The sequence below is a fragment of the Chelmon rostratus genome, chromosome 6 (assembly GCF_017976325.1).
Source record: "Chelmon rostratus isolate fCheRos1 chromosome 6, fCheRos1.pri, whole genome shotgun sequence".
NCBI classification, from domain to species: Eukaryota; Metazoa; Chordata; class Actinopteri; order Chaetodontiformes; family Chaetodontidae; genus Chelmon; species Chelmon rostratus.
Window position 1 is genome coordinate 23,656,191 of NC_055663.1, and position 15,958 is coordinate 23,672,148.

Sequence of the window (15,958 nt, forward strand, 5' to 3'; positions counted from 1 at the left end):
TCTTGCGTTAGCTTCGGCTTAATTCTGGAAGCTATTTTTGCAACAGGACTGTGGATTTTGTTCTCTTACACTAGACTTGTGCTGGGAAGGGGTAACTTCACCGCCAGCATGCAGAGGAGGAATGATTGCAGTAACCATTAATGTACATACGGGCATGTGTGATGTATTAAGATCGACTTGAACCTGTCTTCATGAGCTGCAGTGAATAAAACGATCAAGTGACCCAACAGAGAATAATCATATGTTTTTATGAATGCAGCTCCATGAAGCCTTTTAGCCTCTTTTATCTCGTTGTTTTAGTTTTCTGGCCTGCAGCTCGCCAACCCTACATCCAGATATCCAGACACAGCAGCAACAAATAAAGTTCTGATAAACTCGCTATACGCTACCTGCCCTGCATCAAAGGGTAGAGAGACAAAGCACAGTGGAGCATTTAGCAGCTTAAGAGGCAGATATTTCCCTCAGGAGTTGGTGGAGATGAAAACAGAGCTGGAAGGAGAGTGAATGCAGGACTTAAATTGTTCAGGCGGACAGAGACACAACTCAAAATGAAAGTGTTGCTCCATGTCTGCTGGATGAGTTCATGGGAGAATGTTCTCTAACCGGCTTGTAGCAACTTTAAACGTCACATGTTGTGTTTTCGTTTTCGTTTTCTGCTGCCCCAAAGTAGCCAAAAAAACATATTAATGCAGCTTTAAAGAACTTTATGGAGCTTTTTGACTTCTGATTTTCTCTGCATAACGTTTCCGTAAGTAGGTCTTCATATTGTTTTTATCTCGTGTTCTACCACCACCACAGGGATGCACACGCACAACACAAGCAGGAGGTTAACGTGATACAAATTTCGCAATAAAACATAGCAATGCAGCTATAAAAGAGGAAAAGAAGAAGAAGAGCACACGCCAGTGTAAACAATACAGCTTTGAGAAGATTAAAAAGGGGTTTGCACATGTTTTAAGAGGTGGAAAATACATTCAACATGTTTTTAGGCCTTAAGGATACTTATAATGGATGATGGTGAGAATAGCTGAGAGTAAACAAACCCTGTTTGTTCACAAGAAAGGCTCCACAGGACATCTTTAATCATCGCCTGTCCATGCATTATTAAAGCAAAAAAAAAAATAAATAAAAAAGTCAAGACTTGCATCAACTCACTCTGATAAAGGTGGGTTCACACACATTTACTTGCATCAGCTGAAGTGCTTATGCTAAAGGGGCCACTGTGTTGTGCATTACATAAGACTGCCTGCGCCCTCACATACTGCATCAGCCCACTCATAGCAGTGGGTGACATCCCTCCAGGTCAAATTATGCCTCCCTAGGGAGGCGAGAGTATGTCATCGCTGCAAACGGTTGGCCGAGGCTCAGAGGGAGCCTTTTAATCGCAGCTTCAGCTGTCATGCTGAAATAATCAGGGAGTCTGCGATGTCAGGAAAGGTTGCCTGCAATAAACAGTGTCGTGTTACAGGTGCCATGTGTTATTTTACAGGTTCCCTTACAGCTACAACCACTCGCATCCTTGTGCAGCGTAAAGAGATGAGAGGTCCACTTCATCTCCGCTGTGTTTGCTGCTTTCCCACCAAATGAATGCCACCTCAGTGCTGTGTTAACTGTCAATGGAGGTGCTGTTCATCCAAAGAAAAGACATATTAAGGTTGTTTTTGAAGGAGAATTTGTTCTTTTCTGCACAGATCAGAAGAATCAGATGAAAGCCATATTCCAGTGTGGATATCAGATTCAGTTATAATGGAGAAAAAAATATTTTAAAAGCAATATTTCTGATGTGTTTCTGATATAATGTGAATTCACGCACAAGTTTACAAGAAAAAAAAACTTTTTATGCAAAACGCTCCTCTCATCCTTGTGTTTTGGAACGCTTTATCACTGTTTATATGCCAGTTAATTTGGAGAGAATTTCTGAGGAATTGTTTGCTCAGTTGAAAAGAAAAACTAATTGAACTGTATGGGCTGCACTCAACAGTGAATTACGGTTGTAAAGTTATTCCACACCTGAGAGGAAGTGTTTAGAAAATTCTAATTGTATTCCCATTTCAGCTGTCAGAGAGAACGAGGCATAATTTGCCAACCAGTTGACTGTGAGACAGGTGAAATTGAACGTTCAGGCTTTGAGAGTGAACTTGAGGTTTAATCTTAGCATCCAACCAGAAAATACTAATCCTAGGGAGGAGTGTGTGCATGTTCATTAAGGGGGGGGGGAAATGAAAGTAAAAGCCAAGTGGAGAACAATCAGTGACGGCACTCACCGCGATGAAAGTCTCTCTCTGAGTGCCTCTCTGATAACTTGAGCAGTGAAACTTTTCCATTGTCCCTGCCCTATCAATAGAGGAGAGACAGTGAATGCAAATCCAACACAACCCACCTCTATTCCACGCTAAAGTGTGAGCTTAATTAGCTTCGGGAGCAGGTTTGTTGAACAAAAACCTAAAGAACGAGACATTGATCAAGGGAAAGGCTAGGGAGATAAACGCAAAGAGAGTTGGGCAACCTGATTTGTCTTTAATTAAAAGTAAAAGGGTTATCCTTGCAGACGGCGGCCTCCGGTCTCCAAAGGCCACTTCAATTACTGAGTGAGACAAAAGAGGGAGTTCTACGAATCCAGGCAGGGAGGTAGTGCTGCCGTGGGGGTGTTTGATTTGTGGTGTGGTACAGGAAGCATGTTTGTGAACTGATGTGGTGAGTGTGTGTGTTGTTCTGGACTGCTGTTACGGCATGATAACTGTTGTTAAGTCTAGACAGCGTGTAAGGGCTGGAGGTGAGTGCCACCCCCTCTAACTTGCATCACTTCTGTCAGAACTTACTGAACTATAAGTAGAGAACGCAGACTTCCTGTTCGACGCTGACCTTGATGGTGAACACAGTTAAGAGATATCGCACTAACCATGTGTCAGTCGAATGCAGAATGTGTGCGAAGACAGAGGTAGATGTGTGTCAGTGTCACGGTTGTGTACCTGCGTGTGTGAAGGTGCAGTACCAGCAGCAGTGGGAGGTGGAGTGGAAGTAGCATAAAGGGTGACAACATCCGCCTAGGGATGGAGGTCCAGGGTAGAGTAGGTGGATCCAGTGTAGCAGGTTGCTATTTTAAGCCAAACCTAAACTTACCTTTTGGTGCCTAAACTTGACCAAACTGCGGCCGTCATGTGAGATGTTTCTCGGCAAGCTTTATTTTGAAAGTCTAACCGGATGTATTTATTATTGCTCACTTGACTGCAGAATGAGCAGGCGTTGTTGTCATGGCTGGGCAACGCAAAACGCGACGCTGACACAGTGGACCAACAGGTGTGTTACGTGCTTTGATAAGAAAAGATAAGATAAAACTTTATTATTAAATTTGGGGATTACAGCAGCATGTGATAGCTGTGGGAAGAAAATAGCGGCACAGATAGAGAACATTCGAAAAAATATATATATACAAAATAAAAAGTAGACTACATATATATATACATATATATATATAATGAAATTTTACTATATAAAAGAAAAAATATGTAGAAAAAATATATAAAATCATGTATCGACACCTTGTCCGAGATGGACCTGGAAGTCATTTCTTCACGGAATAACTATGTTTTGTGCTTTTTAAGGTAGAAAATAGGTAAGAAAAGCCGAATTAGGGATTTGTTTGTTCGACAGTATGTGATGTAACTGCTCTTTTAGTTAGTTTATCCATTATTGAGTGACTCCCACTTGCAAGCAATAAAGAATTCTCAGGAGCTAGAGACAAAAACAGATGTTGCATTTGAGTATTTCATTACCGCCATGGAAGCAACACTGGACAGCGTCTGGTTTTCTGATTGGAGCAACAGTTCGGGGAAGATTCCTCGAAATGATTGTATGGAGGACAGCTATGCACAGCTGGAGACGCCCTCCCCAACTTGCATCACCACAAGTAACTTGTTCACAGAAAGGTGAGTAATTGTTTAATTGGTTTTGTTTTGTTTTTTTTTTTTTTGCACTCTGCAGATCTTGAACTTGTGAATGAGTGCAGGGGCAGGAGGGAGAGGCAGGAAACAGGATATGATTTTCCAGTCTTTGAGTGTGCTTGTGTGTGTGTGTGTGTGTGTGTGTAAGCGTGCTGGAGGGGGGTGGGGGTTGAGAGAGGGCGTCCTTCTCATGGTCCCTCCCCAGCCCTGCCCCTTCACATAGAGGAGTATCCTGTAGCAGGTCCCAAAACTGGAAACTCATTCAGTCCCTTCTGAATGGAGCGTCTTTAACGTGAGAGTGGAGGACTTAACTTTCAGCACGAAAATATGAGAGCCCTACATTCGGTCCTGGTCGGCGCCTTCCTGACCCTGCTGCTCTGCCTCCCCAGCCCCGGTCATGGAGGTAAGTGCCACTGCCAATCACTCTTTTAGTGTCCTGTTCCCTCCTTCTGCTCCCTTCTGTCAGAGATGCACAGGAGGAGATCAGATCACTGTCCCTGTCAGAGGCTTCCCCAATGCATAAATTAAAAGCATGACAAGCTGGTGCAAACCTAAGCTAAAGCAACTTTTGCCTGCACCAATAACTCACTGAGCAAAGTATTTAGAAGCAAACTCCAGATTTTTTTCTTTCTTTTACTTTTTTTTGATCCACTCTCACAGTCCTCGTGCCATTCATTGCTCTCCAGTGAAACCGTCCTTTTTCTCGGATGAAACTCAATATATGAGGGGAAAGATGTGCCAAGGGTCTGTCTGAGGTCCAAGGACTGAGACGACATCTGTCGATTTCTCATCTAACGCAGTTTTCTTCTTTCTCTGTGCCTTTCAGTCTGCGCCCGGCTGAATGTGTGAGAGCATTTACCTTGAGAATGTTTGCATTGAAAGCATGTTGCCAAACGGCAGGAGGTAGTGACGCTGGAGCCCTCTGTGGTTAGGAGGTGAGCTGAGGTCCCTCTGCCAGCAGCAATGAATGGTTCTTTCAGAGAGGAGTGCACAGCGGCAGGCAGAGCTGCTTCTTATCCACCCAGAGAGGAGAGATGAAAGTGTGAGAGGGGCTAGTAAAGGAGTGAGAGAGGGTGTTTGTGTGTGTGTGTTAGGGAGGGGGATGCTGGAAGGCCAAGGCCCATACAATGGCCTCACAGTGCATGAGTAAAGTCAGCTACAGATACATGCTAGTGTGATATGATGCAGCCGTGAGTCTGAGTACAGTCAAAGTGGGATGTGGAGTGTTTGGATGAGGCAAATCTGGTATGTGGAAGTTTCATCAGACAGCTGAACCAGCTCACCTCAGCGCAAAACCGTGCATATGGCGAGCTGGCAGGATCAGCCTTGGACTTCGAACAGCTGTTAGGCCCATTGTCTTCTGCCGGCTGTCAGATCTTCAAACTCTCCGAGCAAATTCCACTCCAATTAAGTCCGGGCAAACCTCTCCACGAGCATTTGCAGCTAGAGTGAAAAAGTGGCTCTTGATCTGAACGGAGGAGTACCGCTTTGTTTCTGTGGCACAGAATCAAAGCTCAGCTGGAGAGCTGGAGTCAGTTCTCCTGCACTGTGATCTGCTCACCACACGCATGAAGAGAGTCATTTGCCCTTCTGTTTGCTCATTTATAGATAAACCCCGCCGACTGGTGTGACAGCGACACCTCCGCTAAAGAATTAGCTGTACACTGAGCAAGCGGTGACTGCTGTGTGAGTTTGGTGAACATTTACAGAAACCTTTTGCCAAGATCTTACTGCAGATATGCATACATTAGTTTGCTAGCATTATAGATAGTGCTGACTGGTTAAATGGTGCAATCAATGTAATTTTCCAAAATCAAATTGATGGCGGGAATAAAACAGCTAAACTGTATGAAGGGGACAATTTCTCCTCATCTAATTATCTGCTGGCAGAATCCTTGCTGCCTCAGTGTGAACAGTACTCACCCACTGACCCCGGAGAACTAAATGCTAATGTTGACCAGATGTACCGAGTCACTGATTAGATTTTGGCCCCCCTTCGCTCCGCAAAATGCCTGCCACAAGCTGTCCCGGGGACTCTTCCACCAGCTACCTAGAAGGCATCCAGAAGGTTTCATTTCTTCCATGTGTTTACAGCTTCGGATGTCACAGGCCATGCGCCACATGACGTCCAGAAGCCTCCAAGTCATTGCCGCCTGTCTCCACAGAAGCACCGTGCAACCCCCGAGTGGTCTACCTGCACCCACTCTGACCATGTGTCTCTATCTACTGGAGCATCTCGCTCAGTAGCAGGCGTGCATTGAGTCAAATCACAAACGCAGCGCAGTGAGTCTTCCCCTTTAATAATCTTTTCCATGAGTTTTTGCACCGTGGTGCAACCCACCACTTTCTCATACTCTTACGCCATCATGCTTCTTCTGCCCACATAGCAGCCTCAGGAACAATTATGATGCAGATTGAGCATAAGCGGGAGCTCACCAAATCAATTCTGTAATCTTCCCCTCACATAGGATATTTGAAGAAAATGTAAGCGCGCTAAAATATGACTTCAAGTGTTTCACAATCAACATATATTTTAGCATTCGCGCTCGAAGACCTGCCTGTTTAGCCTTCTGGTGTTTGACCGACTGCCGAGCCCTTTAGACCCTGTGCTGTGTATCAGTGAATATCATTTCACCACAGAATTTAAGAGTCTTTTTTGTCTCTGGGAGTGGACGACCAGCAGGACTATGTTTTCGGGGGCCATGCGGCGGCCCTTTTTTTCCCCTCAAATCAAGGGATGCTCACTTTATCGTGTCTCAATCTGAAATTGGACATGACACGTTCCTGTTAAGAGTCTTTAAAACAGCCTGCAGCTCCGTATCTCTTCGGTGGCCAGGAAGGCTGCTCTTTAATCACTACTTCACCAAGGTTTGGAAAAATTGCCAGGGTGGTTATTTCCAAACCATAAATTACTCTCTAGTGCTTACATGTTGTTCAGTTGGCCTGGTAACAGAGTTCATTGTTTGTTTGTTTGTTTATTGCTTGTTTTTTCTGCCTGCTGGTACAGTAAGCGCACAGAGTTGAGCGCTTTTATGTAAATCTGTTCGGCAGTTATGCGCTCCTGAGGAAGCCAACTCCGCCGCCACGCCCCTCTGTTGGCCAAACAGTGCGAAAAGTTAATGGCTCCTTTCTTGCCCCATTACCAACCCTTCAACAAAGCATTCTGTGTGTCGTCTTTCGCTTTGCCCTGTGTTGTTATTTGAAAATCCATTTAGAAAATATCGGCGTTCTCTAAACTGCGATCATGACCTGACAGATGCGGCGACAGACAAACAGGCGAAATAGAGAGAAAACAAAACGCTGACAGCAGAACTGAACTGACTCTCTGTGTAAAATGCTACCAATACTGTATGTGTACAACTAGGTAACATTAAAAGAGCATTGATTGAATTGCTGCAGACGCTTGTCTTAAACACCTCAGATAACATATAATAAGACAACATGTGCTGCAAACACCGTCTGCACATTTTTGAGTGTTTTCGCGACGTCTTGCTCCTGAATGTGTTTGCATTTTCAATTGCGAAGCTTAACAAGGGGATTTGCATCCCAAGCCTGCATATGAGCCTGCTATCTCCCCTAGAGTATAATGTCTCTATGGTAACAAGAAAAAAATAAACATGAAATTTGCCTGGGCTTTGTGAAGTGTCTGTGTTCAAGGCCTCCATGTGTTCTTTGAGAGTTGGCGCAGAGAATGGTGTGACTACAAGTGTCTGCACAGAAGATTAATAAGTCCAATATTTGCATTGGGAAATTGATGAGATTAGTGTTCTGCCGCTTTGTGTTGGACCCTCCCATCACCTCTTAGTTTAAACACAATGCAGTGTTAGGACAGAATAGAAATGGGGCATTTGGAGTAAATCCAAGAGAATCGGAGTGTTTATAAATGCAGAGCAGAATGTGCAGACCCTCGCCTGCTTTCCCTCCGTGGAAATCCCTCCGCATGGGCCGACTGTCCGAAAGAATGAATCTTCACTTCAACTTCGAAATGTCTGAGGAGAGTTACACCTGAGCGAACACTTCCAATGCAAAATTTAAGATGTAATCTGCACCACAATAGAGTGCTACACATTTCATGGTTGACAAGGAGCGGGAAGAAGAAAAATCTTACATGAACAGTAATAATCATTTGAACAAACATGCACAAAATACACACAATCATAACATATGTAGTTTTTGATGAATACACAATAAATTATGGCGGTTTCTCTGCTGCAGTGCATGTTTTCTTGTACTTTGGAAGGCTTGATGAGACCCTCATAACATCTCTGAGCATGAGAGACAATCAGTATTGATAACGTTTCTAATATGATATACCCTCACTCACTTCTGCCTGCCCGGTGTTTTATCCGGCACTTCACAGAGAAAGTTTCAGTGACTCATGGTTTATTAACCGGGTTTTTGGGATTCTGGCCCGAGGCGAATCCAAAGTTACCTCCTTTAACTTCAGCTTGTTCCTGCAGGTAGAGCTCCATATCTCACCTGCAGCAGCACAGTGGGCAGCATGTCTGCCCAGTGAATACGGTGTCGCTCCCATAAAGGACACGTTAGAGGCTCGACTCCTGTCAGGGTGTCCTTGAGCAAGACACTGAGCCGCTGCAGCTCATTCACACAGAGCCGCTGCGTTCGGATCAGAAGCTGAAAGCCAGAAATGGAAAATGCAAACAGTGTTTTAGAAAAAACGAGATTGATGACAGTTTTATCATTTATTTCACCAAACTGCAGCTCTTGAAAGGAGTCCAATTAATTACAACTTGGGTTTTATTATCACAGTTTTTGCCCTTATCATTTATTTCAGTTTTAAGTAACTGCTGAGATGTGGACGCACAGTGACGTCAATACAAGAACGTCCAAAAGGGTAAGAACAACCAGATAAGACAATATTTTAGCCAGATTATCTAAACCGCTTCGACTAAACTAAAAATTAACAAACTGCACATGATTACAGCCGGTATGGTCGGTCATTAAGTCGGTCTGTGAACAGTGATGGATGTTCACAACCAACAGTTTGCGTAATAATTTTATCTTCATCTCTTGTTTCTCTTCTAAATAAATAGGCTGGGGTTAGAAATCACATTCACCAAGTGTTCCGCGAAGAAAAGACATAGAATGGGCAAAGAAACAGGGATAAAAAATGTACGTAAAACAAAATGGAGAATAAAACTCACTTGATAATAATAGTAAAAGCAAGACAGATGATGAAGATAAAGACACATGCTTCTTCCACCATCTGACTTATTTTTAGCAGTGTAACAGATTTCAAGCAATTAACTTGATGAGTACAACTGTGTAATTAATGACAGGAACGACGGCCATAACTTCAAAAATAAGACTAAAGTTGCAATAAATCAGAACGATCCTTCAAAGCAGGGGACGCATGTGATGAAGCTATCAAGTTGTCCCTCACAGGGCTACAGATGTGCCAGATGCACAACCCTCCCAAAACAAGAGAGCAATACTTCTCTTCCTTCTGAATGTATAACTAGCTGAGTTGCCACACTTAAAGCAGAGGACTCAGGGACTTCAAAAGCACATATCACAGCTCAGTTTATTCTCATTGTGATGCAAGAACACTGAAGAAAAAGACATGTCCCTCGCCTTGAGGTCTCTATACTCCCCTGGCAGATGATCTTTCCCACATTGCTCTCTTTGAGGTTGCTGGCTGTCAACGGCAGGCTGCTCGGATTATATTTTAGGGCCGTGATCTGCTTAGAGCGGGCAGACAGCCCACACACAGACCTTATTTAGCCCTGGGTGTGTACACAAAAGAGTTTCTGTACATAAACACAGGCCCAGATTCTGTCCCTAGGTGCAAGGTTAAAGGCCACCTCATGATGTGCTCCCGTGTTGTTTTAACCCTTTCCACGTCAATCAGATAAGTCAGTGGAGGGGTTTTTTGCAGCAGATTAGTGACGGATGGTCTACACCCAGATTTCAGGTCTGCAAGCAGCAATTTGGGATTTCAGATTGTTGTTAAACTGTGATTACCTTGTCGCCATGCAATTTAAGGCAGTTCTAAGGGCAAAGTCGAACCTACAGCAGCAACAGCAGCAGCTAGAGTGAAGAATGAGCGAAGGAGGAACACAGTCAGCATTTCCTCCAGAGTTAAATGCCTTGCTGAAGGGCACTCACAGTGGTTTACTGAGAGTTTCAGAAATATTTATGCTCATCAGACTTCTTAGTAAGATAGCTGATTAACTTTGTACTCATTTACAGCTTACGGTGACAGTAAGACAACGAGTCTGCAGCCGTGCTAGTAGCAGTTCATAAGCGCAGCACTGCTTTTTAGCTAAAGGCTAACTTTACCATGTTTACAGTGACAATACTGACATGCATATGTTTAGCATGTGTAATGTTTACCAAATCTTAGCTTGATGCATTAGCATGCTAAAATTCGCAAATGAGCAGCAAACACAAAGCACAGCTGAGGCTGATGGGAGTGGCACCAGTTTTACAGGCTTATGGACAAATAACCTTCTTAACCAAAGTCATGCTACCAGTCATAGACAAATCCAACAGTGGACTCAGCAGGGCGTGGGACAATGTCCTCGTTAATTTCTGTCCCTGGTCAAAATCTGGACATACTCAGAAATCTGGAATAGTAGATTAGATCTGATTCATGGCTTTTTGAGGATAGTGGGTCTTTGAAGCAGCAGGCAACAGGATATGAGTAATAATCAGATTATTTTTGATGGTTTAACATGATAAAAAGTAAGCGCTGTAAAGCAGAAGAAAAGTAAGAATAAAACAAACCAACAGTGCTGCATAAAATCAAAAAGACAGCCTACATATATGTACTAAGCTGATCATATCATGCACATTAGGTCACTCGTGAGACCACAATGGGGCCAAGACCTGAAGTGGAAAAATCAATGTTTGCTTTATGACCCAGAGACAGACAGACTTATATTCTTCCCCCACTGCAGCAGCTGAACTCTGCATGTTTATTTTTGATAAGAGCTGTTGGGGAGTTTAGTGCCCAAAAATGAAAACTCCAGAGAAAATTCTCATCATCACAGAACTGCCAAGTTTTCAATAAGCAGGAATTATGCATGACCAGATGTCTCGATACGAGTGGCCTCTATGGGTCCTTTCCATTTTTCTTTTTTTTCTATTTTTTTTTTAGAGAATAGTCTGTTTGAATGAAGAGATATCAGTTCTACTCTGGCTGCCATTGTTTCTCTTATCCATTGAGAATAAACGGGACAAGGAATAGCAAAATGTCTTCTCACCCCAAAGGGCTTTTATGCAATTACTCAGCCAGTTTACCTCCAATGATCAGCTCTCGAGATCTCTCCTCCTTGTTTATCGTGAATGTTATCAGCTGGCAGCATCGCTAGATGTTGTTATCTTACACCGTCATACGACATAAATTAATGACTTAATCAGATTTAGGAACAATGCTTGCTCTGTTGAACACTCCGCATCGCATGTAGCTCACATGCCCTGATCGGTGGAATCGGACTGATGTGGCCAGTGGGGTAACAAAAGGCTGCTGTGGCGCTGGAAAAGCAGCGTGAATCATGGGAAAAGTTTCCAGCGTTCGGCTGATTCATCGTGTTAGGAAAAGCCTGAGGTTTCCACTCCAACATCTGGAGTCGGCTTGGTCAGTTAGCAGCAAGCCTCAGCCAGAGGCTTTAATCAAACTGTCCCTCCGCTTCTCTTACCTAATATAGACAAAACAACTGTGGTGGAAGAATGCTGGTGCGCCGCAATTAGCCAAGTTTTGAAGAATGCTCAGTGTTAGATCTGGAGTAGTTCTTCAAATAGGGACCGAGGGACCAGTTTGTTATCAGATGCATTATACCCTCTAGCTCCTGCGAACTTGCACATTAGGAGACACACAGTAGCGATTCAAACAAATTGCAAAACACATTTCACATGCGTTAAGGTTCCTTCCACATAGCACAATTCCTTAGAGACCCAAGTCTGTTGTTTTCACAAGTCCAGCAGGGACGGTATCTTGCACGTGAGTGTGACTCACTATTTTAAATATAGAGAAATCCGCTGTGAGTGCAGGGACTCCCTCCAGCCCAGAGGGTGCGTGACTCATAAGCACAAGGCCACAGTGGTTAATCATGAGGCATCAGACTCCAAACTAATAGTTTTTTGTACTTCTAATTAGTTCCCGACTCTGAGACATTATTAGCCTTTGCTCCAAGACGCAGGGACTGAGCTTTTGCTGCAAGATGCTCTGATGTGTCATATAATATTTCCACTTGGTGCTTTCGGTCTCACAGATTCTCACAGATTCTTCCAAACACCTGACACCTGGTGGGTAGCTTCACCAAGAATGTGACTTAATTGTCTTTATTTTCCGCGAGGATGATTTTGAGTTACGTAAAATAAATACGAACATCCCCTGTTTCATCCAAATTGCTCGTCTCCCGCTCTGTCATTCCCACAACATGGCAGCGGGAGGCTGCCGTTATGAGGGCCACTTTTCACAGCATGCTGACATGAAGGCAAATCAGCGCCAGCTCCCATCCTGTTGAAAATCTTCATCAGCACCGCCAAGGGACCATGAAGTGTTCTGAGTAATTTGACGCCAGACGGCCTCATTACAGGCTGGGTTCAGACAGAATCAAGGGGGCTGGGGATAGCACCAGGCCTGAGATCGGGCAGATGACAGACTGGAATAGCTCGCACCAGATAAATATAGCCAGACCGGAGGACCAACAAAAGAGCGCGTTGCTTCACATGAGGTTGACGAAAGCTCGGCCGGGGAGGAAAGGGGATCCAGGGTGGGGATCTTGTGTGTGCGCGAGGGCGTGTATTCTGTATGTGCTGTGGTTCACACAGATCTCAGTGTTAGGGGGCTGGAGCGAATGCCGTCATCGCGCTGGTTATGAAGGCTTAAAATAACCGGAGGAAACGATGCGTCTCATGAAGCTCGCTTTGACTGACTGTACGGCCGCCTGCTGCAGCAGCACGAAGCAGAGAACAGCTGCACGGAGGAGCTGGAGCTCACGTCACTGGTTTGCCGAGCCAGACAACCGAGCTTCTTGTGCAACCATGTGTTGAATCTTTCACACAGTTGTGTCAAAGCAGATGCGAGAAAGTTCAGCGTCCTTTCACAGAACATTGTGAGGTGAGAAGAAACCGGATTATGTGTTGCGGGTGTCGATCATATGAAAATCAAACTCTTCCTTCGCTAATTAAATTCTGCCGTCCGTCATATAGAAAGTGGAGTTCATGAACCTATTCAGGCATGAAGAATGGCAACATTTTAGGCTTTAACCTTAATTAAGGTTGGTTAAACGGTCGGACTTTACACATCATGGGTGATTTCTTCACAGGTCAGAATGAGCTGAATGCAAACAGAACGTAAGCAGCAAAGAACTGAAGGAGAACATGCATATTCTAGTGAGGTGCTTGTTCACAAGAAGACATTATACTAATGATTATAATAGTATTAATAAAGTTTATTTGTATAGCACCTTTCATACAGGAACTGCAGCTCAAAGTGCTTTACAACAACGAAATCACATGCACCAAGACTGGACATAAAAGCAGGGATAAAAAATTAATGCTAGATAAAATGGAGAATAAAATCCTCTTAATATTGATAGTAAAAGTAAGTTGAAAATAAAGACAATGCATAACATGGGATGGAAAATAAAACCACAGAATAAAATAATAAAGTCAAAATACAGTCAAGCATAGGCGTGAGGCAGTATGAAGCAGCCAGTTAGCACAGCTTAGCACAAAGGCTGGAAACAGGGGGACGCAGTGCAGCTCCATGCGAATGCAACAGAATTTGCCTACCTGCACCTCTAAAGTTCACTATATCTCATTTGTTTAATGCATTAGAAAAATGAAATGTTGAGTTAGACCAGCTCTCTCCTCCTGTTTCCAGTGTTTGTGTTGAGCTGCTATTAGCTACGTGGCTTCTGGTTGGAGCTTTATATTTACTGCACAGACATGAGAGTCCTATCAATGCTGCACCCGTAACTCTGAGGCAGTGTGTTGCTGGTTTTTGGAAGTGGGAATATTGGTGTTTTTGGCCTTTCTTGGCTTTAAATGACCTTAAATGATCATTACTGATTTTTATCCTGAAGGAGCCAAGATGTGCTCAAACTGCGATCCACAGAAATCAAAATAAAATGAAGTGCTGCTTTCATCACTACTCTCATCGAAACATCATCATCAAACTTCTACCTGAACATGTCAGGGTGGCGAGTTGAGTCTCCTTCAAACATCTTCTTTGCTGAAAAAAGAGCAAACAAAAAACATGTCTCTCACTTTTCGCGCCTCGCCTCCGAGCACATATTTGCATTTCCCGACATTATTCGTGTTTCACAAAATTTGGGGGAGACGGAGCTCGAAAATGATTACACGCACGATTAAACAAACAGAGAAAGCAAACACATTTCTTAAAGCATCTCTATCTTGTGGAAGAGAGCAAAGGTTGTGAGGAACGAGAAAAATAATCAGAATCTTTGAGCGACTGACAGCAGCAGCTGAGCACGCTGAAGTCAACAAACGATGGGCCAAACCAGAAGAAGCGCAGATGACAGGAGAGACGGGTTCACGCCGAGAACAACCAGTATTTTTGTGGCCAACTTCGCAATCTGATGTGCTAGATTGTGCCAGACTGGGTCATGGGAAGAGGTCTCTGGAGGATGAGGAGATACAGAATAGGAAAGTTGACCATGTGTGACCCCGGAGCATCCTGTCACTTTACAGCCAATAACGCATTCCCGAGCTCCTCTTCCAGACAAACCTCTATTGTATAAGTGACCACAGAGGAGACACTTCAGATGTTTTAAACATTGCAGAGTTCAGTTTGGATTTGGCAAGCTTAATTGCAATGCTCTCAGGTTCATTTGGTATTTATGGAGCACCGAATAGAAAGGTACGGCAGATTTAAACACCGTGGAGACGCTGCCGCAACAAGAAAGCTTCCATTTCTTCCTTTAAAGCAAACTAATGATACACATGACCTGTTAAGGTGTTCCAATCTAACAGCAATATGGTCCAATCCCTGTTTAATAACCTCCAGAGGCTGTATAACTAATTTGCAGTGTGAGGGAGCATTTTGCTACACATAAAGGGTACCAAGAACCACTGGATGGCAATTAGCTTAAGGCCAGCCTAAGGGGAGGAAACTGAACCTGCTCTTTCTGGCTGTCTGATTCTCTAATGCACATTAATTCATTAGAAAAATGAGCAAGCTCCCGGTGTTTATTTGCCCTCCTGCAATTAAATGCATAAACAAATGTTGCAGATAAGGAAAAATGGTCAAGTAAAAACATAGCCTGCGTGTGGCTTTTCCTGGAAATCCTCAATGCTTTAAAATGGTTTATATCCATGAGGTGTTCAACACTTGTAACTCGCTGTTTTACTCATGATATCAGGACCATCTGCGCTTTCCACATCAGCAGGTGAATCAAGCTGAAAGCTACGACCCTTTATTGAGTCAACTAATTAGCCTGACCTCTGTCTGGTTTAAGTTATGAGTCAAATGAGACATCATGGATGGAGAAGCAAGTTTAAGCAGGGTGGGTCTGAAGTGTTACACACACACGCTTCTACTCTACTTTAGCAGACAGTGAAAGAGAGGTCAGCAGCTGAAAATAGAAATATCTGATCTCTGGAAAGTGTGGCCCAAACTTTAAAATGGGACTATTGTCCTGTGATTAGATTTCATTCTCATCTAAAAAAAACAGTTTTACAGCCCCAGACAAACTTTCTCTAAACAAAATTCATGTTTTCCACTTTGCGACTAGACATTATCAAACCAGATAGCAGCAGATCAGTTTATTGAGGGTTGATGGGTTCAGAGAACTGACAGGACAGTAATAGAGTTCGATAAAATCAATCAGAGTGAGACAAATATGAAAAGCTCCAAAAAAAAAAAAAAAAAAAACCCACACTGAGACGTTTCCCTCTTTCTGCAGAAGTACAGATTTGCCTTCGGTCATTTGTCATGTTGTGTATTTTGGTGGAAGTCTCGACACTAACTCACTCAGCAGCTGCTGTTGCGGAGACATCGTGGTGTCATCCAACATGCAGCT

General features: G+C 43.6%; 1 protein-coding gene across 1 annotated transcript in view; it reads left to right on the plus strand.

Annotated features, from left to right (window-relative positions):
* Window positions 1-4,212: 4,212 nt before the first annotated feature.
* cspg4 (chondroitin sulfate proteoglycan 4) overlaps window positions 4,213-15,958 on the plus strand; it is a 67,742-nt gene continuing 55,996 nt past the window's right edge. The window contains exon 1 of the mRNA XM_041939860.1: window positions 4,213-4,344. Coding sequence (XP_041795794.1) covers window positions 4,269-4,344 — 76 coding nt within the window. The 5' untranslated portion in view covers window positions 4,213-4,268. The remainder of the gene's footprint in view (window positions 4,345-15,958) is intronic.